The sequence below is a fragment of the Notolabrus celidotus genome, chromosome 2 (assembly GCF_009762535.1).
Source record: "Notolabrus celidotus isolate fNotCel1 chromosome 2, fNotCel1.pri, whole genome shotgun sequence".
In the NCBI taxonomy this organism is placed as follows: domain Eukaryota; kingdom Metazoa; phylum Chordata; class Actinopteri; order Labriformes; family Labridae; genus Notolabrus; species Notolabrus celidotus.
In genome coordinates, this window is record NC_048273.1 from 5244780 (window position 1) to 5269774 (window position 24995).

The window sequence follows — 24995 nt, forward strand, 5'->3', positions numbered from 1 at the left end:
TGCATTTTTACAGATTTTTTAAACAAAATAATAATACTTTTACTTCATTGGAAGATTCTTTGTTGATTTCCCCTCCAATATTATCTTCAAACAATTTTAAAATGAGATTAATTCAACAGCAATATTAAGTCAGAAACACTGGATTTTATGCAAACATCACATTTTCATACTTTTAAATTTGTATAAATCTCACATTTATATTACTCAACTCATTTTTTCCACTTCTTTGAAAAATGACAAAGGCTTGAATCCTTCAGCAGCTTGGAACATAAAGCACAATAATGCATTATACCTAAGTTCCTGTTAATCTGGCTCAAAAATGAAGTTAAATACTAATAAATAGATTACCAATATAGGGTTATAACGAAATGCAAATTTACAATAGATATTAACAGCACTAATCATTCAAAACAAGAAAATGGAACATACAAATTAGCATTGACATTTTTTTTCTACAGTGATTGAGGTAATTTCCAATCATGTGTAAAATTCCCCTATTAAATCAAAGACATTAACAATGACAACATTATGCACATTTGCCTTGTCTTTTATTTATATCTGGATGTATGGAATTGTTCTAGTATATTTTACATGTGTGTTTTATATTTTTAAGAACTGAGACAACTTCCTATAAATGTTTGTATTGTTTGCATGTTAGTAAAGCAGCCTGTTCTGTCTTGAGTTTAATAAAAAGTAGATTGCTGTGGTGTTTTACTTTATAAACTTAAACCTGATGAATAGGAACAAAGATAATTACCGGGTCTAATTGACAGGCGGGTTGATAGAGCGACTGAAGGATTGATTTATCGATTGACAGAAAGATAAATAGGAAGCAGGAGGAACGGTGTTGAGAAGAAGCGGTAGCTACACGGACCGAATATAAAGGCGCACAGTAGGCGGGACTCTTCTTTGATTGACAGGTTCTTATCCAATCAGGGTTTAGAACCTACCGCCGTTCTCAAAGATGGAGACCAATCAAAACAAACAACAGTCATCGTGGTAAATGTGAATGCTGTGGAGTTTATGGAGTGACCTCTCAGAAGAAATTGAACATTACGAGGATATAATTCTCTGTTTGCTAGCAACAACATGTCATTACAATATTAAGTTAGCTTGGTATGAGGCAAACATGATGATTTTGTTAAGGACAGATCATGTTATAGAGTGTCATCTATAACATCTGGTGTTGGCTCCTTATAATAATGCTACCATCGGTTTATAATGGGATATGGAGAGCTGCTGTCCACACACTGAGGACAAGGTTTGTCACCAAACTTCTATTTAAATAGATGTTTTTAATTTACCTGTAATTCAGAAACCGTCTGCCTTTAAATGTCTTTGCACCTATGCCAACAGTAGTCTACCTAAAAGAGACATAACTAAAGATAACTCTGGTTATTTAGAACAGATTCGAATTTACTTTATTAATCCCTGAAGGGAAATTCAGGTGTCTGGCAGATCAAATTATAAAAATCACATACAACAAGTAATTCAGGTGTCTGTCAGCTCATCTCCCATTGGTTAGGGAGTTCTGAAGCCTAATGGCTGCAGGGATGAATGATTTTCTGTATCTCTCAGTCCTGCAGTGCAGAGAGATGAGCCGTCCACTGCTGCTGTTTCTCTGGTCCACAAAGAAGTTGTGTAGTGGATCTGTGTAATTTAGAATGGCCTCTAGCTTCTTCTGTGTGCATCTCTCCACCACAGCCCCCAGTGAGTCCAACCTGGTTCCAATCACAGTGCCAGCTCTTTCCACTAGTTTGTCCAGTCACCTCGCATCCTTGTGTTTTATACTGCTTCCCCAGCAGACTGCAGCATAGAATAACACACTTGCCACCACAGACTGATAAAACATCTGCAGCATCTTTCTGCAGATGTCTTAGGATCTGAGCCTCCTTAAGAAAAAAAGTCGTCTCTGCCCCTTCCTGTAGAGTGCATCTGTGTTAAGGGACCAGTCCAACTTGTTGTCCACGTGTACACCTAGATATTTGTAGGTTGGCACCACCTCGATGTCCACCCCTTGAATGTTGACTAGCTGATGGCAGAGCCTGGATCTTTGGAAATCTACTATCATTTCCTTTGTCTTTGAGGTGTTCAGGAGGAGGCAGTTTTTGTGACTCCAGTCACTGAAGGCTTTTTCTTTTTTTTTTAGAAGTTAATACAGACATATAGTTCTTATATATAGCTATGAAGATTTTACTTTTCCTTCAGCCTCATAAAAAATTAGAAAAACAGCTTAAAACTTTCCTTAAACAGATGATTAAATACATTAAAACACAATTTAATGTACTCTTCTCAAACAAATCTTTGAACCAGTTTTCCTTCTGCAGGTATAAAGTTTTTGTTTTATTTTTTTTGCACTCTATTTAGATTTTTTATAACAAATATAACTATTATTATTATTTTCAATTTTATTATTATTTTTTAAGTTAAATTTTTTGTGCTTTTACACCTTTATTTTTTATAGAAGAGAGGATAGTGGATAGCGTAGGAAACTTGGAGAGTGGGGGGAATGACATGCAGGAAAGGAGCCACAGGCTGGAATCGAACCGGGTCATGGGTGCACAACTTAGCCATTAGTTGTGTGCCCAAATATAATCACTTCTTGATATTTTCATGTATATTATTAACTGCTTTTAGGCTTTAGAATATACCACTTTGTTATTATAAAACACAATGAACTTTATGCACGACTCCATAACTCCACTATATAATCTTCTATATCAGTGTCTAACCCTTCACTCTTCTCCAGCAGAAGATCCCGGCCTTGCAGATTCCTGTCCACCTTCGATGGACCCCCAGCCGGCCTGGCTGATGCTGACACCATCTTTGCTTTATCTTCAGGCCACGGCAGGTGTGGGGTGGCCGTGGTGCGAGTCAGTGGTCCGGACTGTACTACAGCTCTGAGGTGTATGACCGGGCTCACACGTGGTCTGCCTCCTCCACGCACCGCCCTGTTACGCAGCATCACAGACCCCAAGTCCATGGAAGTGCTGGACCGTGGACTTGTCCTCTGGTTCCCAGGTCTGCGTCTTTTGATGTTTGGGAAATGATAGTGGTGTCTTTGTAACATGTCACAAGTTGCATTCCTTCTTATCTCAAAATCATATCAATAATAATATTAAACAGCATCAGGAGGAAGATGCTTACACAAACCTGCTCTCATAAGCTCTGTTTGAACTCTTCATACATTTAATCTTTAGTTTATACTATCAAATGTTCATTCTGTGTCATCTATGGCAGAGCCTTCAGCCGCTCTGCTCCCCAGCTCTGGAACTCTCTCCCACCTGACCTCCGTAATACTGACTCACTCCCACATTTTAAATCCAAACTCAAAACCCATCTGTTTAAACTGGCTTACTCCATCTGACCACAACTCCACTGTCCATTCACTTAAAGCTCTTTAAATTGTGTTTTATTTACTGTTTGTTATTTAAACTCTGTTTGTTTTTAATGTTGTAAGGTGACCTTGAGTGCCAAGAAAGGCGCCTATAAATAAAATGCATTATCATTAATATTATTATCTAAAGTGAAGATTTTTTTTAATTCAAAGAATGATATACCAATTTAGCCACTGAATATTCAAAATATAAACCTGTATGGTCAAAATACTTTAAGTTAAATTCACTAACAGTGATTAGGAGTCACCATCTAGCAAACAGACTTTCCTGATCTGATTTAATCTCATTATTTAAATGCGTCTTGTGAATATTTGAAGTTTTATCAGTATACATTCTTTGTTTATTGATGTTATTTCTTATAATTAAGCACCTGGGTTCTGGTTTAGCTCAGTGCTTAAAGTTTTCCCCATGTATGTCACCCCCCTCTTTTTGCTCCCTACATTCATCCCCTCAGCTGTCTTATCAAACGAAGGCAGAAGTGCCCCAAACTAACTTAAAAAAGTGAACCCTGAGTATATTAATATTAAAATAACTGAAAGACACTCTGAGCTCTCTCTCATGTGTTCTCCTCTCTCAGCTCCTCACAGCTTCACAGGAGAAGACAGCGTGGAGTTCCACATCCATGGCGGTCCAGCTGTTATCACGTCGGTCCTACAGGCTCTAGGTAACGTGCAGATATCTTTAAAAGTATGACGCATTGTTGCATACCTTGATATAATGCACTAACTCACACTTCTATACATGTTATGTGACCCGGGGTTATTTTTAGGGTGTTATTTGGAGCTTCAGTTCCATGACTAAGCTGTAAGCCTGCACAGTAACCGGCGGGGTCATGTTGCTGTCCATCACTTTAACTTAAAAGGGAAAACTCATGCATATGTTTGCATCTCAAAGATGCTTATAAAATGTGCCGGGACAGGCGTGACAATCCCTCTGTGACTGACAAGTAACAGTACACTGCAGTACTCCTGCTGGCCTTCCAGGGGGCAGTGTTGTATAAATTAGGCATGTTAATGAGAGCTTGTCTGCAGATCATTTAAGATGATCACTAATTATGGAGTGTTAGATTAGAAAATATATATATTTTTAAACATAACAAGGCTGATTGATTCCTGTTTAGAAAAATAAAAGATGGTAAATAAGATGATGAAAGATTAAAAGAGAATATTTTGCTCAGGTAAACTGACCCTGACCTTCAGTAATGACAAGGTTTGGAGCTCCCTGTCATCTTCACGTAATGAGATTTGAAAAATGGCCTTGAAAACAATGAAGACATCACCTCTTTAACCTGCTAAGCTGTTTTCATTCTTCGTGAACCCCGAGTGACTCTGTGACACTCCGTTTGATCCTCCTCTGCTTGCACGTGTGTGTGTGTGTCTGTGTGTGTGTTTGTGTGTGTTTATGTTGTGTGTGCGTGATGCATACCCACTCTGTGCATCATCTTGTTTGTATGCCATGTGTGTTATTGTATGTGTGTGTGTTTCTCAGGAAGCGTGCCTGGCATGAGGCCTGCTGAAGCCGGAGAGTTCACGCGGAGAGCCTTTCAAGCAGGGAAGCTGGGTTTAACAGAGGTAGGTCAAGAAGAGCACATGAAGACGCACTGAGGCAGATCTGTGCAGATTCTCATGTCAAGAGCCGCTCATTTTGTTGGGTTGATGTGGAATAAACAGGGTCAGTGCATTCAGAGTCAAATATGAAAATCCCCACTTTACATATTTTGCCCTTTGAACGCTGCTGCAGTGAGACTGTCAGACACTTATGCCAGAATAAAGCTACTGTTCGTCTGCAGCCTCAGGCTTTAATATGAGGCTGTAAATATGCTGATAGAATGCATTAAGAGTAAATGTAAGCAGTAAACACCATGCTGGTTTTTATTTATTGAAGGACAATGCAAACGTGTTTTTAATGATGCGATAAAAGAGAACAAAATGCCTCTTGTTCTAAAAAATAAGTCTTAAATCTTATCCTTGTTATCAGCTCCTTTTATATAATGAGGGACAAGTGGGTGAGTCAAAAAGAAATGTATTTAAAGGTATATTAAAACAAAAAATATGCATGGAAGTGATGTATTTAAATGCTCCTTAAAGGTGGAGGGGCTCGGGGATCTGATCCATGCTGAGACGGAGGCCCAGAGGAGACAAGCGCTCAGGCAGATGTCTGGAGAGCTGGGGCGTCTTTATCAGGACTGGAGCCGCAGACTCAAACGAGTAAGTCCACCTTAAATAGACAAACTCATCTTGTTAACATGTCTCAGTAAAAGACAAAGCTTCCATCACATCTGAGGGTCGAGGTGTAAAATGTGTTGCAGGGGTATAAAGGATCTTAAATCCCTCTTGAAGACTTTTCCTGGATTTTACTAAATGTATCCAATAGAATTATTGATATTTGAAAGACTTTTTCCTCAGCACTGTTTACAATTATTTAAATCATATTTTATTAAATGTCTATGTGTTGAGGGACAAGTATGGAACAAGTAAACCAATGCCACACAGTACGGCGTTTATAGCCTTAACTATTTAAGTTGGCCTAGTGGTCTAAGCAAGCCCCATGTACAGAGGCTGTAGTCCTCATCGCAGCGGTCACAGGTTCGACTCCCAGCCTCGACCATTTGCTGCATGTCTTCCCCCGCTCTCTTCTCCCCATGCTTCCTGTCTCTCTCCAGCTTTCCTATCAATAAATGCAAAAATGCCCCAAAAAATAACTTTAAAAAATTAAAAATGATTACAATAACAAATAATGTTAATACCTGTCTTTAGTGAAGCTTTTAAAATACATAAAAATCAACAACAAATGCACAAAAAAATTAACAAATTAATTGAATAATAGAAGATATAACAACACATATACTAAAGAAATATACGTGTCAGTGATCCTCTAGCTCTCCTGTCCTTCTTAGCTCAGTGTATGAGTCGTAGTAGTACCTAATGTGACCTCACATGTTCATTACTGACTGATCGATACATCTAATAATATAACTTATAATAAACATCATCTGTAAAAAACAGACATGAAGTTGTGAGGCAGTGTTCTGATCAGACAGATGTTGTAAGTTATCACACCCTCATACCGGTCATGACTGTGTTGTTTTCATTGTTCACCTGTTTTTGAACTACAGATCAACAATGAAAAAGAAACCCATTACAGCATTGTTAGTAAGCTCGACAGCACAAAGCACAAATCCTCCCTGGAGAGATTCTGTCCGTGTCCGTGTCGACATTTCTCTGGAAGCTGTGTTTTGGAAAGAACCCGCCTGTTCTGTGCTGCAGGTCAGGCCTCGGCTGCTTCACACCTGAACGGTGTTTCTGTTGTTGTTTTCTTTCACTACAGCCGCTCTGACAACACAAAGCTCTGATGGGTTAACTTTTGGGAATATGAGGCTTCCTGTTTTTATTACTGAGAATCAAAATACTCCTCATCATCGTGCATGAAGATGTTTCCTGAACTTTATCAACTGGTTTGGGGGAATTAGATGAAATAAAACAGGAGGGTGAAAATTAAACTTCTCAACTAAACTTTATTTATAAAGCAGCTTTCATACATATGAGCATGCAGCTCAAAGTGCTTCACAAAATAACAGAAAACAACAGGAAGGGGTAAAATAATAAAAGACATAATAGTAAAAAATACTTCAAACAAATTAAATAATTACAGTAAAATTAATGTTACTTTTCTTGAATTAAAATAAAATCAATACAGTAAAATGAATAAAAAATTTAAAAAAACATTCTAAAAATAAAAATAAAATCAATGCAGTAAAATTGATTAATAAAAAAATTAGAATCAAATCAATACAGTAAAAATAATACAAATAAAAAAATACAAAAATTAAAAACAAAATCAATACAGTAAAAATAATGCAAATAAAAAAATACAAAAAATAAAAACAAAATCAATACAGTAAAATTATTTTTTTTAATTACAGTAAAATTAAAAAATACTATAAATACTAAAAATAAAAGTAAAACCAATACAGTAAAATCAATGAAAAAAAACCAACCTTAAAATAAAAAAATCAATACAATAAATGAAATAAAAGTAGAAAAAAATTGAAAATAAAATACAATCAATTCAGAAAAAATAATTTAAAAAAAAATGCTCAAAAATAAAATTAAATCAATACACCAAAATTAATATTTTAAGTAAGGAAGTAGAAAGAATAAATAAAAAATCAGTTAAAAGTTAAAAAGATCAGATATATACAAGAAATAAATAGATAACTAAAACAATAAATGTTGTTAAATCAATGATTATAATAATGCAGTCCAGGGCTAAAAATGTATTACTCCAAATTAAAAGCCAGATTCAAAACGGTAAGTCTTTAGTTTACTTTTAAAAACACACACAGAGCTCGCTGTTTAATGTCCAGAGGCAGAGAGTTCAGAGTTTAGGGGCTTTAAAACAGAAAGCTCTCCCAGCTACAAAATCTGAAGCACAAAGCTTTGGCTGGACTAGATGAACAAGTTTCTTAATTTGTCAACAAAGTTCATCTGAGACTGGAGGATCATTCTGTGACTCTGATCCGCTCTGTGACTCTAGGAAAGCTTTTGTGTTGACTCGTTGAGCTGCTGAAGGAAACCACTCTGAAGCTTTCAAAGACACATCTCTGCAGAATCTTTACTCTCTAAGAAGTTGTTGAAAAGCTCTTCTCTTTACTCTGAGGTCCTGGTTTTCCATGTTCCCTCAAATGACACCCATCTAATGTTCCTTCCATCACAGAACATCTGGCTCTGCATTGTTCTGAGTGGATTAAACATGAATTATCCAAACAGCTGCTGGAGGTGTTTATTGTGAGCCTGTCACTGAGGACGGCCACACAATAAAGACATTGATGGATTCTGTGCAGCAGTATTGTTTGTCTTATCTGTACAGTATCCTGTGCTATACACTGGATGTATAAATAAGTGTCAGACGGCTGGGTCAGCCTTAAAATGAAGATCGATTACAGCGTGGTTAGAAAGGAACAATGAAGGCTGTAAGTAAGAATGCTGTATGGGAGGATTTTTTCCACTTCTGCCTTAATTTGATGGCAGATAAAGAAGAAGGAGAGAGAGAGGGAGAGAGAGAGAGAGAGGGAGAGAGAGAGAAAGAGAGAGAGAGAGAGAGAGAGAAAGAGAGAGAGAGAGAGAGAGAGAGAGAGAGAGAGAGAGAGAGAGAGATGACATGACATGACATGCAAGAAAGGTCACTGCTGGATGGATGTCCACTTTAGCAGTCAGGACTTGTAGGGGGTAATGTAAGGTAATCATACATTATCCTGCTTATTACCCGGCTACTACTTAAAGGCCCTGTGAGGAGTTTTGAAGTGGCTGAGAAACAGACTGAAAATGATACTGATGCCTCTTTATGACCTTCAATAGCAAACAAGTCCATCAGCAGCAACTCTGGCACCTTCTCTGTTGTCATTTTTAATGCCTGAAACCACCCTGAGGGGGTAGGTGTCAGACCAGATGATGGACATCTCGCTTCAGAAACAGCCTTTATTTGACTGTTTTCATGGAAAAGAATCACATTGCCTGATGAAGTTGACTGTTGAAGACAACAGGATGAGGTTTTTGTTGAAAACATTACTTTTGCATGTATAGGACAAGAGATAAGAGGTATCACTCTGTCCATAAGGGGGCGCCAGAATCGATACACAACAAGAGTTCCTCACAGCAGCTTTAAGGTTATTTAAATGATTTATGTTTACAGTTTTTAAAAATAGTCTCAGTGATTCCTCGTCAGTTAGTGCTCCATGGTGATGGATTCTTATCTACCTGTTGCGGTGGATTGAACATGAACTTGTCCTCATTCATCTCACCTTCTTCTCTGAGCTCTGAGGTTCACACACCTTTAAAAATAAACAAATGTCACAACTTTGAACCCTGCTGCTATCATCACCACCACTCATGGTTTAAGTTTCTTTGTGGAGATCACTAATCTAAAGTTTCTCTCACCTGCTCTGCTCCTTGATCATATTAGTAACGATAATAATACATTTTATTTATAAAAGCGCTTTAAAAGTTGCTCTAAGACACTTGACAAAAAAATTAATTACACAATAGATAAGCAAAGGAAAGCAAAGCAAAAAACAAAAAAAGTTATAATTATAGCTTAAAAGCCTTTCTAAATGGGTGGGTTTTGAGCCCGGATTTGAAGTTGGTGAGTGAGGAAGAGTCTGCGGTGTTGAGGGAGAGAGTTCCAATACTGCTGGACAGGACCCAATATGAAAATGTCTGTAGCCTAATTGCAGCATGCTAGCAGAAACAAACGTTTTAGCCACATTGTTTTCATGATTACGGTTTTACCTCACCTTACGGTCTATGGTGTCAACAAGCAGAAGCTAAATGTGTCTGAACTCTTTTCAGTGGATTGATTTGACATGACGTGTGATCAGTTTGTCTCTGGTGTTGCTCATGTTAGAAAAAGTTAATAACCGTGGTCAAGGGGTTTTGACCAATCAGAATCAAGCATCTTACAAAACCGGAAGATCAGTAAGACAGACGGGTGATAACCACTAATAAAAGCAATGTTAAGTCTAGAAACTAGAAAATACTGGAGCATTATGAATCACCTGACAAAGCCATCACTCCAAAGCACATATAGTAAAGATGTTATGAGTTATTCATCTTTCTACATTATCTAAGTAAGTTATAAAGTATGGTTAGGAGGTAGTTATGGGAAATAGAATGCTGACAGGTTGAGACAAGACCGCTTATTACCCGGCTACCAACTTAAAATATAGACATATGTTGGCAAAAAAACCAAATAAGATTGAAAAATATATATTTTATTGATCTAAATTGATTTATGTTTACAGTTTCTAAGAAATAGTCCCAGTGATTCCTCGTCAGGTAGCGTTCCATGGTGATGGATTCTTATCTGCCTGTTGCAGTGGATTGAACATGAAACTGTCCTCATCCCCGCTCATGAGTTAAGTTTCTTTGTCTCAGTTTGCCTCTGGCGTTGCTCATGTTAGTGAAAGTTAATAACCGTCGTCAAGAGGTTTTGACCAATCAGGATCAAGCATCTTACACAGCCGGAAGATCAGTAAGACAGCCGGGTAATAACACTGAAAAATCGACCACATAACAACCTGCTAACCATACATCATCCCTTACATAACACATCTATAAACTTCTGTTTGTGATCCCTTTATCTTGAGCCAAAGGTTCAGAATCTTCAAAAACATCACGCTGTTAAGCTTCAAGCTTCTAAAACAACAACAACTCTGTTTGTGTGTTTATCTGTCTCTGAGGTTTGTGTCCCCGTAAACACTCGTTAAGGTCGTTCAGAACAGCAGCTCACTCCCTGCAGATGAACACTTCAGCTTCATGGACCCAGGCCAAAGACCTCAATGCTGTGAACTGTTTTGGAAACGGTTTTCTGATGATCTTTCAAGTCTTTGGCAGCAGATCTGACCACTCGGTCCAGGTGGTCTCCCTTGAGAAACCTTGTCAAGCTGCCCGAGTGCAGCTTTCTCAGGACGGTTTCCCAGAATCAACCCAAACAAGCGCAGACTTTGGAGTCTGATTTCTTTGAATCCAGGATATCAGAAGTATATGATCTGTGTCAAGCGAGGGGTCAGACCCGCGTTCACACACCCACACAATGTCGTTTTTAACCGTTAACTTCCCACGTTTGTGAGTGGATTAAAATAAGGGAATGGGAGGCTTCCTGTTGTTGTGCAGCTGTACGTCTGGTGTGTTTGTTTATCTGGTGTCAGTCTTGGTGTGGTGGAAAAGTTGAAGGTTATTCCTCCTTAATGTTCAAGATCTAAATAACTCTCAAGGGTTACAAACAGGTGAAGAGGCAACATTACTTTAATTCAGCACGAAATAATATGAGGAAGTCATGTGTGTTTAAAATGTGAGTTTGTAATAATTACATGCTGTACACATGATGGGGTCTCAAGGACAGCTACCTTCAAATAGTCAAATATTGAATCAGAGAGTTTCATAAACAATCAACCCAGAAAGTCGTTCTTTTCTCACTTTCTGTTTGCCGGCTGCTCTCCTGCTTTCTCTTTATTTGGTTTCTTTTAACATCAGAGAGAGAAAAACAGCTCAGCTGAAACAGAGGAGGGGAAACACGCACAGTTATCAGACAAAACACACAATTTTTTTTATTTTTATAACTTTATTTATAGTTTTTTCTTAGTTTTGAACAGATATGTACATACACAAACAAACATGTACATCCCCAACATCCTCCAAACCACCCGACACCCGAAAGGTTATAAAACAGACAGGAAAATGACAAATAAAGGTAAACAAACAAACAAACAAACAAACATTATGTATGTTATAATAGTAATAATAATAACCATAGTAGGAAATAAGATGTATAGAATACAATATATGGAGCGCCGCCTGCAAGCTAGTTCAGGCAGACAACTCGAGCTGCACTCAGTCATACTGACACGTCATCATCCTCCCTATCAGCTGATCTCAACATCCTCATTTGGCGATCTATTTAAGCTGCATGTCTCCCCGTCTCTGTCTCTGCCTCTGCTTGCAAGTGCTCCTGCTGTCCTGCTCAGTGCTGTGTGCAAACTTTGTACCCACCTCCTCCCCGGCATCCACCTGCGGGCTCCGAGGGGGGTTAGTCCTATCTCATTGCTCCTAAATGTTGCATTTAAATAATGTATGCTGAGTAATGAGGTTCGGAGCCCATACACCAAACACAATACTGTATGCTGCAATAAACTTTATCTTAAGTGAACGTGAGTTGTCGTACTGAAATAAAAATAAACAAATAAAACAGGAGTGTAAGGACATGGAGAGCTTTCAATTCTTATTCCCACACAGAATAAAAATCAAAAAGCTTCAGGAGACTCAACATTATGGTATTTGTGAAAAGGGAACAGTGAGAGTAAAATCTATAAATGGGGCCCAGGTAGTGATGAATTTCTGACGGGACTTGCTTCTGCTGATCTGAGTTTTTCAAGAGGAACTAATGACAGCAAATTGTTGTCGTTTGGAACTCCAAAAACAGCCAGGACTGGATCAGGTTCAATGGTCTTTTGGCAAATATCTGAAAACGCTTTAAAAATGTCATTCCAGAACAAGCGCAGAGACGTGTAATCCCAGAACATGTGCCCAGATGTAGCTCGGTCGAGATGGCATCTAGTGCAAATGGGATCTGTATCAGGATTGAATTTAGACAGTTTAAAGGTGACATATCATGCAAAATTGACTTTCTAATGGTTCTTTACCTGAAATATGTGTCCCTACACGTGATTTTACCTCATTTTGCACACTATACATTAGTGATCGGCCAATATCAGTTATCAATGGTGATATATGATGCCCATTAAATACAACAATTGATGACCTTGAATGAAAATTTTAACAAATAAATGTAGACAGACAAATATTTGGCACAGTGAAATATTACCACAAAGGAATCTGTTTGTAGAAATTTCTGTACATGTGGATGTTGCCTGAAAAACACTAGAACAAGAGTTTATAAGATATCTGAAGCTGCTTTGATGGAAAGTTGAAGTAGGAAAGATCACATTTTTTTAAATTTTTTTAAAGAATATTGTTTCTTCTAATTTTTTTTTCATTTGAATTTTTCTCATAGACAGATACAAAACAAACAGATTCATGCGTACAAAAAAAAAGAGACATTTTGGAGGTTGGAATCAATCAGCAACAATGTGAAATATGCAATTTACTTTAAGATAAACTACCCCTGAAAAAGAAAAAAATATTGGATATAGAAGAGGAAAAAAAAAAAAGCAATAATAATGAAAAACAAACAAACAAACAAAAAAACCTGTAGGCAATGTCCCTTCTCATTCCATGGTTTTATCTATTTAAATTATTTCCAACATTGTAGATTAATACTGAAGACATCAAAACTATGAAATAATCTGGTTTTGCCATAATCTGGATTACAACAGTCGTCAAATAGGACTATCCATTGTGTACTAACCCTACCTCTGAACAACACAACTGATGGTCTCAAACACATTAAGAAGGCAAGTCATTCTACAAATGAACTCTTGACAAGGCTCATGTTCATTAGAAACCAGTCCAGGAGACAACTTCATGAAGCAGACTGAGAGAATACCAAGAGTGTGCAAAGCTGTCATGAAGGAAAAAGGGGGCTACTTTACAGAATCTAAAATATAAAACATATTCTGCTTTGTTTAACACTTTTTATGTAATTAAATAATTCCATATATGTTCTTTCATAGTTTTGATGTCTTTGGTATTAATCTACAGTGTTTACAATAATTAAAATAAATACAAACCCTTGAATGAGAAGGTGTTTCCAAACTTTTGACTGGTAGTGTATGTAGTCCACAGGCAGGACCCAAGACAACATGCAAGGTTACCTGTATTGATTTTGCATTTAGGGCACAAAGAGGAGATGGTTTAGGGTTCACCTTGAAGAGGCACTATGTGTTCTCTATCAGGAGTTTGGCTGCTCACTTTTGAAAGTCATTAGCTTGATTACTGAGACTCTTGATCTGCTGATTCAGGTGGTTTAGTCTCTCCAGTGATTTAATAACACGTATGTATTTCACACCCTGATGTCTTTCTTCCTCTCTTCTCTGCTCTCTGTGTCTCACAGTGTCTGGCTCATGTTGAGGCCTTCATAGACTTCAGCGAGGATGAGCTCATTGAGGACGGGGTCTTAACCCGAGGTACGTGTACACTCTGTTCTCTGTGTGGGGAACAAAAAAATAAGGGAACAGTCGTCCCCTGGGCTCTGAGGGGGGGATGAAGGGGGTCACGTAGGGTTCTGTGTCTCTCTGAGGAGAGACGGGGGTCCGGCTGGCTTTCCTGTTTGGATCTTCAGCTGTCCATCGTGTAGCTCTGGAGGGAGAAGCAGTGGACATCAAACTGCTCAAAAGACGGTTTCCTTTAGGAAGTGAGGACAGAAGGCCAGAGGGACAGTGGAAGCATTCGTCTTACCTTCAAAGCCGAGCTGACACATCGCTCACAGGAACAGTGCAGTCAGCGTACAGTCCAACTGTTCTCTCTGAGCTTAGCTTTCCCATGCTCCCTGTGTGTGTGTCTGTGTGAAAGGGATGCCCCCCCTGAGACTGTCGCCTACTGTCTAACCCTCCTGAAGTCTCAGATGTTGTGAAGTTTGGACACAAAAAGCCTGGCAGCTTTTGTTTATGCTCGTGGCACGGAATGAGGGCTCACACCCCGGAGAGGAGGATAAAAATACACTTGTTTCTAAAAATAGAAAATCTGGCTTTAATTATTCACTTTGCTGCTTGTTGACATTTTAAAATAACTTCTCTCTTTAAAGTGTGACATTTTCTCATTTGATATCAAAGCTGGATTAGTTGTCGTGCGATCGAGAGTCTCGAGAAGAGGAGGGACACTTTTCAGCTTGAAGAAATGACGTGCCGTTTCAGAACTCCATCGCCAAAAGCTCTTTTCCGTTTAGTCACATGCAGAAAGTGACAAGTCCGTGACCCATTTATGGTCTAGACGGAAGGACAGGCTTTTTTCTTCAAAGGGGCAGAAATATTTTTTCACAAGGACATGAAAGTGAAGTTTAACAAGAAACTTTCCGGTTCCCTTTTCTGTCTTTTTCATCCCCATCCGACCTCATCTCCACCTCATCTCCACCCCCACCCCCCCTCCCCTCAGTGGACCGATCAGTGTGTGATCTGCAGGCAGAGATGGAGCGACACCTGAGGGATGAGAGGAGAGGCGAACGACTGCGCAGCGGAGTCCAGGTGGTGATCGCAGGAGCCACCAACGCAGGGAAAAGCAGCCTCCTTAACACACTCTGTAAGAGGAGCACACACGCACACACACACACGCACGTACGCACGCACGCACGCACGCACGCACGCACGCACGCACGCACGCACGCACGCACGCACGCACGCACATACACACACACACACACACACACACACATCTTGAAGGGATTAAGATTAATAAAATATGACGTCCTGTCCTCGAAATACAGACCTTGATACGGCTGTCAGGCACAGTTAGGAGAGGAAGAAGAAGAAGAATCTTCTAACTTTAAGCTCCTTGAACTCGCCACATTCAGTGAAATGTGTTTATTTATTCAAATGCAAAGTCTGTCTGCATGAACAGAGAGTGGATCTAAAAACAAGCAGCACTTAGATTCTGATAAAAGAATATAACCTTCCAATCCAACATGAATGATCTCTTATGAGAGTTATTGTTCAGACATGTCAGTAAAGAGTGATTTAAATATAAAGTCTTGTAATATTTAATCACTCAGTTTAAAAGACATGAAATGGAAACTGCAGGACTCAAAGTTCTTTAGGGAACCAGTCCTTCAGCCGTGTTTCCTCGTCCCCATGAAACCCTTATTGTTCATTCTATAAAGGTACGTTTGTTTAAAATGTACTTAAATGTTTAGAATAACTTTATATAAACTTTACTGAGAGAGACTCGGCAGGGTTTCCTCCCGGCTTCCTACCAAAATAATGGACGTATTTATCAAACTTCAGATTAGATCTTGTTATCCTTCCTGTTCTCTCGTGAGGCCTGAGCTCACAGAGAGCGTGGCAGACACGTCACGATGAGCTGGCAGCGTTATGTCACGTGTGGAACACCGGCAGGTTTGCTTCAGTAAGGATAAAGAAAGGAAGTCTGAGAATATATACTGCTGTGTTTACATAAAGGACGACTAAAGCAGGTTTAGAGTTCAGTAAATTAGGATTATAATTCAAGTTAGGGCTTAAAAATAAATACCTATTTTCATTCGTATCATAACATGAGCAACAATGCTGTGGTCCCACTTATTTAATTTATTTTCACATTGTTATTCTTTTGTAAACTTTGCCTTGTAAGGCTTTAGTGTTGGGCTATTTTATTGATAAGCATTATTATTATTATTTTTATTAATCATTTATACATTTTAGTATATATTTTATTTCATTTTTTAATAGTAGTAGTGTAATTATAAACAGGTATTATCATTATTAGTTATTGTAACATTATATTTAATTATTCATTAATTAATACATTTTATTGTATTGTTATTTTTAGTAGTGTTATTAAATTATTAGTTATTGTCATTATTATTATCACTATCAATAATTATTATTTATTTGTTTCTATTTCTACTTATTTTATTTTACTTTTTGTAGTAGTATTATTAGTATTGGCATAATTATTATAATATAATAATTATATAATATCTTTTTCTTTTTTCTTTTTTTATCACTATTTTTTTTTCAGTAGAAGTAGTAGTTGTACTAGTAATATCAGTATTAGTATTTAATAAGACAAAATATTCTGTACAAACAATCAGTTCTTCCTCACTCAGCATACAATTTACATGCTGGATGTTGTTCTTTGCATGCTTTCACACCACTTTAATGCACTCAGATGAAGCTCAAGTTAGCTATCAGCTACACTCAGATTAATTGATGCCAATTCAGAGTTCAAAATAAAAGGGTTCTTTAAATATTTGGATTCAGGAGATGTTGCAAATACAGTTACTGTGTAAAGTATGTGCATGCAGCTGTGAGGTAAAGCAAGTATGTTGAATAATTACTTGCTTTATGTCCTTATCTCAGTATTGAACAATGTGATTGCACATTTTTCTCATATGGTGCAGGCTCAGTTTAAATGCTACTGATGTGTCAGATGCATGAAATGAAGGATTAAAACTTGATTACCTCATTGTAGTTAATTTGCATTCAAGATAAGACATGATGTAGTTCCTTTATGGCTGACTTATCTTAATATTGTCTTTAAAAATCTCTGGTGAGACGGGTGTTACTTTGTTCTTCCTATTTCCATCAGTTAAAGAATATTCATTGAGCTAATAAAGACCCAAGAAGAAGAGTTCAAACCATCTTACTTATTCATTAAACCTTTGTTTATACAAGAGACATCATTAAGAGGCTGCTATCATTACAAGACGAAATCAGAATCAGAATCAGAAATACTTTATTTATCCAGGGGAGGGAAATTCGTTCATTACAGAGCTCTTATAAACAGTGTGTAAGAAAGTCAAAATATCAATAGAAGAAGGAATAAAATAAGATACAAATACGAATAAAGTAAAATAAGATAAAGATCAAATAAAATAGAATAATGAGTGAAACGATGAGTAAATTAGAACAGCTAAAAGGTAACTGAGCACTGAAAGTTTCATTCTGCAGCTGAACCAATGCACTGTTGGCTCCTCTTTCAGACTTGTTTGCATAAAGTTACGTTGCTCTGCTGTTTGCTGTAAATAAAGTATCATAAGTGAAAATGTGTGTCCTCAGCAAAAACACAGGCCTTTGTGCCAAGTGCTGCAGGAGAGAACTTTAGAAAGTTTGGGGAGAGAGAAACATATTGTAGTTTTTTCATCCTGGCATGTGATGACAAAAAGTGATTTTCTTAAACATTTATTTCCAGGCCAGAGACCTGCAGCCATCGTGTCTCCCATCGCTGGCACCACCAGGGACGTCGTAGAGACGGCGCTGGACATCGGTGGATTCCCCGTCCTCTTGAGTGACACAGCCGGCCTCAGGGACAGCCTGGACCTGGTGGAGAGGGAGGGGATCCGCAGAGCTCTGGAACGGTACGAGGAGGAAGCTGTTGATTATAAATAATCAAAGAGATAAAAGTTCTTCATCTCAGATATCTGCTCCAAGAGCTTTGATGAGGCAGACAAAAAACAGACAGAAGTGTGAAACACGTGTAGACTGCTGCTTCAGCATCTGCTCACAAGTAGATAATATAACCCAGGACAAATTAGCCTGGGACCAATGGAAAATGACCTTGAAAACAAAGAAAGGAAGAAATAAGTCATAGCCTTTCCCCCGTACATGATGCTGGAGTCTTGTAATGTCTGTGCAACATCCAGAGTTTATGTTATTACCGAGGCATGGTTATAAATACAGGGGACAAACACTTTCAGGAGGTTGCATAATGAAGAGCCTTCTTTCCTCGTTTTTGCCATTAACACATTCTTCATGTGTGGCGTTGAGAATGGACATGTATGGCCCTTCAGCTGACAGCTGCTTCCACTGTTTACACCAGGGAGAAATAGGCACACTTGTGGAGCTTGACGTTGCTGCTTTGTCACATACAAACAGACAATCAAAGGCAGAGAGGTTCATTATTTAATCAGTGTTTGTGCTCAGACGTGTTTGAATGCAGGAGATTGGTGTTAGAGGAGGAGGAGGAGGAGGAGGAGGAGGAGGAGGGGCGGGCTGACCAAGACATCTCTACAGGGATTTTTAATCACCAGGGGAGTGAACGTTTTTAGTGTTTGTGCTTTTTTTATATATATAAACTCTTTTTAAACATCCCCAAAAGCGATGCAGTGTGTATGATTTCAGTGTTTACTCAGTGGAGTGTGTTGCCGACGAGTCTCACGGTTGGATAGAGAACTTGAGGGAATATTCAGGATTAATTAGTCAGTTGTTTCCCTGAGTACTGGTGTCAGACACAGTAATCCGGTGTTAAATCACTACATGTTTACTGGGAATAATTATTTTATTGGTGAAACATTAACAGCTGAACACATATTTCTTCAAATAAATATAACAAGGTGATTCAAGGATTGTTTGGTGACGCAAACTTCAGGAAAATCTGAAGGCCAAACATCCACAAACCTCCAGATGTGGACGTGACTGCAGCACAGAAAGGGTACATTTTCAACGCAAACATTCTGCGACTCCTTCTCTGTTTGTTTGAGTTATTCGGGCGACCTGGTGGCTCCATAGGAAGGGTGGGCACTTTGTGTTCTTTGGGGGACTTTCTGTGCAGGGAGCAGGTCAGGGGCTCGTGACCTGGGTCACTACAGGAAGGATGTGGTGAGTACAAGCATCCGCTCCTGCTGCTGCTGCTGCCACTGCTGATGCCTCAGTGTGGGACTGAGGTGCAGCGGTGCACAAGGGGTTTGAGTCTACATGAATCAGATCCACGAATTAGAAATATCACCACCAGTCTTTGTGTTCCTTTGTGTTGCTTTGTGTTGCTTTGTGTTTGTGTGCAAAGATACAACTGTTTTCTGAAAGAAGCAGGTGCACTCTGGAGCTCCTGAAATTATTTACATTTAACTTTCATTCTGAGTCTGATTCTGACTTCCTCATAAGATAGATGTTTTAATGATGATGTGATTTTGCGGTAACTTACAAAGAAGAGTTGTTGAGATGTTTAACTGAATCTGTGAGCCAGTCAATCAGTCGGTCCTGCCGTCCTCAGATCCAGATAGTGTGATCAACGAAGGAATACTAACAAACACCATAAATGTTGCTACGATGGCAAAAAAGGCAGAAGTATTAATTTATCTAGTAGATATAAGCTGGAATTGAAAAAAAGGTTTGCAGATGTTGAAGTTTCATTTAAAGTAGTTAGGACTGAATAAGGACAATACAGACAATGTTAAACAGAGATGGAAAAAAGAACTGTACATCAAAATGCCAGCAAAATCCAACTGAAGACACTTGGCATCATGCTTAAGGGATACAGTCGACCTGGAGAGACTTCTGCTGGAAAAACTTAATATGCTTTTTTATAACTCCCAAACAGAAATCCAAATAATATTTTCTTAATTTAAGTTGTATTATACCCGCACTTCTCTAGGTTTAAGATCATCTTGTACTTGAAATAAGATGACAAAGTTTAATTGTCTCATTTTGAGATATAATGTCTTCTCATAGTGAGCTGGATATACTAATATTCAGTCTCTTTCTCTCTTTCCTTCTTTTTTTCTTTCTTTCTATCCATCTTCTTCTTTCTTTATGTCTTTCTTTCTTTCTTTCTTTCTTTCCTTCCTTCCTTCTTTCTCTCTTTCGCTCTCTCTATCCTTTCTTTCTTTCTTTCTTTCTCTCTCTCTCTCTCTCTCTCTTGTACAACCTATCTTTCTTTCTATCTTTCTTTCTTTATTTCTCTCTCTCTCTCTCTTTTCTTTCTTTCTCTCTCTCTCTCTCTCTTTCTCTCTATCTCTCTTTCTCTCTGTCTCTCTCTCTTTCTTTCTCTCTTTCTTTCTTTCTTTCTGTCTCTCTCTCTCTCTCTTTCTTTCTTTCTCTCTTTCTCTCTTTCTCTCTCTCTCTCTCTTTTCTTTCTTTCTTTCTTTCTCTCTCTCTTTCTTTCTTTCTTTCTTTCTTTCTCTCTCTCTTTCTTTCTCTCTTTCTTTCTTTCTTTCTCTCTCTCTCTTTCTTTCTTTCCTTCTTTCTTTCCTTCCTTCCTTCCTTTCTCTCTCTCTGTCTCTCTCTCTCTTTCTTTCTCTCTCTCTTTCTTTCTTTCTTTCCTTCTTTCTTTGCTTCCTTCCTTTCTTTCTCTCTCTCTTTTCTTTCTTTCTTTCTTTCTTTCTTTCTCTCTCTCTCTCTCTCTCTTTTCTTTCTTTCTCTCTCTCTTTATTTCTTTCTTTCTTTCTTTCTTTCTCTCTCTCTCTTTCTTTCTTTTCTTCTCTCTTTTTTCTTTCTTTCTTCTTTCTTTCTGTCTTTCTTTCCTTTTTTCTTTCCTGCCTTTCTTTCTCTCTCTCTTTCTTTCCTTCCTTTCTTTCTTTCTTTCTTTCTTTCTCTCTCTCTCTCTCTCTTTTCTTTCTTTCTTTCTCTCTCTCTTTCTTTCTTTCTTTCTTTCTTTCTTTTATCAGTGGAGTTGTTTTCTGATAGATTCTCCAGTGAAATGCATTTACTTAAATCCAGATTATCCGTCTTCTGCAAATAAGATCTCAGCTTGAAAAATGTATGAAATGTAAAATAAACCTTGTTTCTTCTAAATTAAAACTCAAATCAAGATCATTTCAAGATTGTTTGACTTAACAAGATATTTAAGATGTCTTAAAACAAGTCCCTCTATCTTGCTCAAATGTTACTTGTTAAGAAAATGTATCTTAAATCAAGTGGGAGAAGACACTTTGACTAAAAATGAGACAATTTCACTTGGTAAGATTTGGAGTTTTTGCAGTATACCTCCTAAAGATTTTGCTGGCATCAAGTAAAAAGGCCATTACAAAACTTTGGCTTCAGAGGAAGTGCCCTACTGATGGTATCTTTATTAATATTGTAAAACAACTACATCTTTTAGAGAAAGTGACCTTTTCCATACGGCTCCAAAAGAACTGAGGGAAAACGATGGGAGAAATGTTGCATTTATTTAGCCAGGGAAAATAATTAATCATAAAATATGTGTGATCAAGTTTGCATTTTGTGTATTATCTCATCTAAATGTATGCCTTCTTGTACAGACCAAACCATGACCTTATGTTTTTGTGTTCTTGTGTGTGTGTAAGTGTATGTATAAGTGTGTACGTATGTGTGTGTTCCAAAAAAGAAAAACCTCAGAAAATAAAAAATTAAAATAAATACAATGAAGTATTTAGGACTAACAACATGGATTCAGTCCTCCTGTCTCTGCACCAGAGACTTTGATTTTCCCCAGCCGCTTGAATTTATGTTTTTATGATTTGATGAATCAAAGTGAATTCATGTCAGCTCCGAAATCTTCTTCCTGTTCCTCCAGAGTGGAGCAGGCCGATCTGACCCTGGTGGTTGTGGACTCTTCTAATCTCCCTGCTGACACAAAACAAGCTGCAGCCTTCCTTCAGGGACACCTCAGGACCGTCCTGCCCGCCCAGGAGCACCCAGAGACAGGTGGGATGCAGGTTTACACACATATGACCTGAGGTTTAAATGCTCAGTTGTTAGCTTTAGAACTTGAGTGCTGGAATAGTATTGAGGCTGTATTGTTGTTCAGTCACAGGATTTTAAAACGAGTGAATCAGTGATCCAGAGGTTACAGGCTGTAAAAGACTTCAAAGTCATTAGGAGAACTAAATCTCTGAGTCACTGATATCAAACAGTTTTGGTTCCGTTCCTCTCTGTAGAATCCCCCACAGACCGGTTCCTCCTGGTGCTGAATAAAGCGGACCTGCTGTCTGAGGAGCAGAGGCAGAAGCTGGACACAGAGCTGAGGCGGGTCTCTGGACTCCCCCCTGTGAGTCTGATCTCCTGCCACAGCGATGAAGGACTGCAGGACTTCCTCACAGTGCTGCACGGCAGCGTTAAGACTCTGTGAGTGAAAAACAAGTTATACTGTTTTGTTGTTCCAGATGTTAGTTTAGTTACGCAGGTCTGCTTGACGTACATAAAGTCTCTAATAATAGTATGTTATCAGGCACCTCTGCCAGTCAGGGTCCGGGAGGCAGACACCCTCGCTACTTTTAAGAGTAGGCTTCAAACTTTCCTTTTTGATAAAGCTTATAGTTAGAGCTGGATCAGGCTTGGACCAGCTCTTAGTTATACTGCTATAGGCTTAGACTGACACACTGGGATCCTTTCTCTCTCCTCTGTCTGCCTACCACTTTAACTCTCCCTGTCCCATTAAAGTTCCTAAGCATAGACCTTTCTGGAGTCCCTGAGCTCCCTTGTCTCGTAGGTTCCTGCTGCTTTAGACGTGCCAGACTCCACCTGCTACAACTACTACTATCAGTCTCATCACTATCATCTCTCTCTCTCTTCATCTCCCTCTATCCCTCTCTCCAACACGGTAGGTCTCAGCAGATGTGTGTCTAACATGAGTCTGGTCCTGCTGGAGGTTTCTGCCTGTTAAAGGAAGTTTGTCCTTGCCACTGTAACTTGCTAAATGCTGCAAAGTGCTCTGCTCATGGTGGATTAAGATGAGATCAAACTGAGTCCTGTCTGTAAGATGGGACTGGATCTGATCCAGTCTTGATGTCTGGTCTTTGTTGATAATAGAACATAGAGTACGGTCTAGACCTGCTCTGTTTGGAAAGAGTCTGAGGAGAAGATGTGTTGTGATTTGGTGCTTTATAGATAAAGACTGATTGAATTCTGGTTCAAGCTTCTTAGATGTGAGAATGAATTTCATTTATTTTTTTAAGTTTAGTTTAAAAAAGCGTCTGCTATTGTTTTCATGATTAAAAAAAGTGAACTAATGTAAAGATATTTGGTTAAATAATCAACACTGAAAAAGAGGTGCAGCCCTACTTCATCTGAAGAGCTTAAAGCTCATGTCCATGGATCAGATCTGATGTGGGTCACTGTGTCATCTGAGTTGCTCGTCTCTCTCTGAGGGTTTAAAAACAGAATGTTTGTTCTGCAGGATAAAGTTTTACAATTTCACATTCCTTTTTTCTCAGATTTTTCCACTTAAAAAAAAAAGAAGAAGAAGAATATGTGTTGATTGCTCTGGTTCATTGTGTTCTCTTACATCCTCTGTAGGTGTGGTGACCCTCTGTCTGGTGCCCCCCACCCTGACCCAGGCCCGCCACAGAGCCCACCTGCAGCAGTGTTGTGCAGCGCTGGCTCAGTACCATCAGTACCGTGACACTGACCTCGCTCTGGCAGCAGAGGGGGTCCGGTTGGCTCTCACCAGCCTTGGCCGGATCACTGGACGGGTCGGGGCGGAGGAGATCCTGGATATCATCTTCAGAGACTTCTGCATTGGGAAATAGACGGATGATCTGTATCAAAAACAAGAAATACCAGTCGTATTCCTCTGTTTGTGTCTGTGAGAAGGCGGCATTCTTGTTTGGTCCCTGAGCATCCATCAAGAAGTGGGCCAAAGGCCTCGGCATGGTGCCAGTCTTCAGACAGAATGGAGTTCATGTTCTTGGCTGCAGGATCAGCCTGCTCCAGAGACACACAAATGTTTTTCTGTTGATGCCGTTTAACAGACTGGAATAGTTTCAGAGTGATGAAAGGCGTCTCAGAGGCCTCGTGTGCCGGACCAGTGTTTGGTGTAATTTCATAAATAGTGCTTGAAAGCCTTTGATAGGTGAAGATTGAGCTCTCGGGACACAACATAGCAGACAAGATCATTTAAACGTGAGCCAGCTGGAGGCATCTGCAAGGTCAGGGACTCGGTGTGTGGCTGTTTACTGTAATGCAGGACAATGTAGGACAATCTCTGAGGCGGGGGCATCGCTTCAGTTGAGCTGCACTCATCCTCAATCCTCTGACACTTAAAAAGTAACTGTTGTGTATTTTGCAGATACTGTATATCTCTGCTGTGAATGCTTGTATGTGTAGACACAGGCTGTCATCAGCAAAACACTAACCTTTGATCATGAGTCGTTTGCCTGAAGGACTGTTTAGAATGTGCACGGTTATTTCATGAATAATAAAAACATGTCACATGAATTCTTGGATGTGAAGTAAATGGCATCATTTTGGTAACAAATCAAATTAATCTTATAAACCAGGCAGACAGACACTGGAGTGCATCCTGATATACGGGCTAATTGTCTGAGAAAAATTTGATTTTTCACAACTTGAGGGATTAAATTGGCAGGAAACACAACATACACATAAATTAAGGTATTACTTTATTGATCCCCGGTTGTTGCAGCGACCCAGACATAAGTACAATCAAGAATACGTTTAAATAAGTAAAAATAAAAATAGATTAAGAGAATACAAATTTAAGATATATTATACAAATGTTACAGTGAATTAAAAAGTGGTTATTACAGGCAGTATTCAAAAAGGAGACATCATCCTGCAGTTAATATGACAAAAATGTTAATTCAGGTTACAAAATTTTAATTTTGGCACCAAGTTTGTGGCCACTACATAAAATGTAACTCAGATATTCCCCCTCCTATTTTTACGCCGACCAACTCCTGAAAGAAAGTTCTGGTTGTTCACATTTCTGCACATAAAACCTAAGAGTTCAGCAGCTT

The 24995-nt window shown here is 38.7% G+C and overlaps 1 protein-coding gene across 1 annotated transcript; it reads left to right on the forward strand.

Annotated features, from left to right (window-relative positions):
• The first annotated feature begins 978 nt into the window (after positions 1–978).
• On the forward strand, positions 979–24453 carry gtpbp3 (GTP binding protein 3, mitochondrial). Its single transcript, XM_034676067.1, is given in 12 exon segments — positions 979–1261; positions 2753–3021; positions 3976–4062; positions 4887–4969; positions 5486–5605; positions 13965–14037; positions 15002–15145; positions 17753–17918; positions 21812–21942; positions 22176–22362; positions 23533–23557; positions 23559–24453. Coding segments are annotated over 12 exon segments (1551 nt in total). The 5' UTR covers positions 979–1202; the 3' UTR covers positions 23766–24453.
• Positions 24454–24995: the final 542 nt, after the last annotated feature.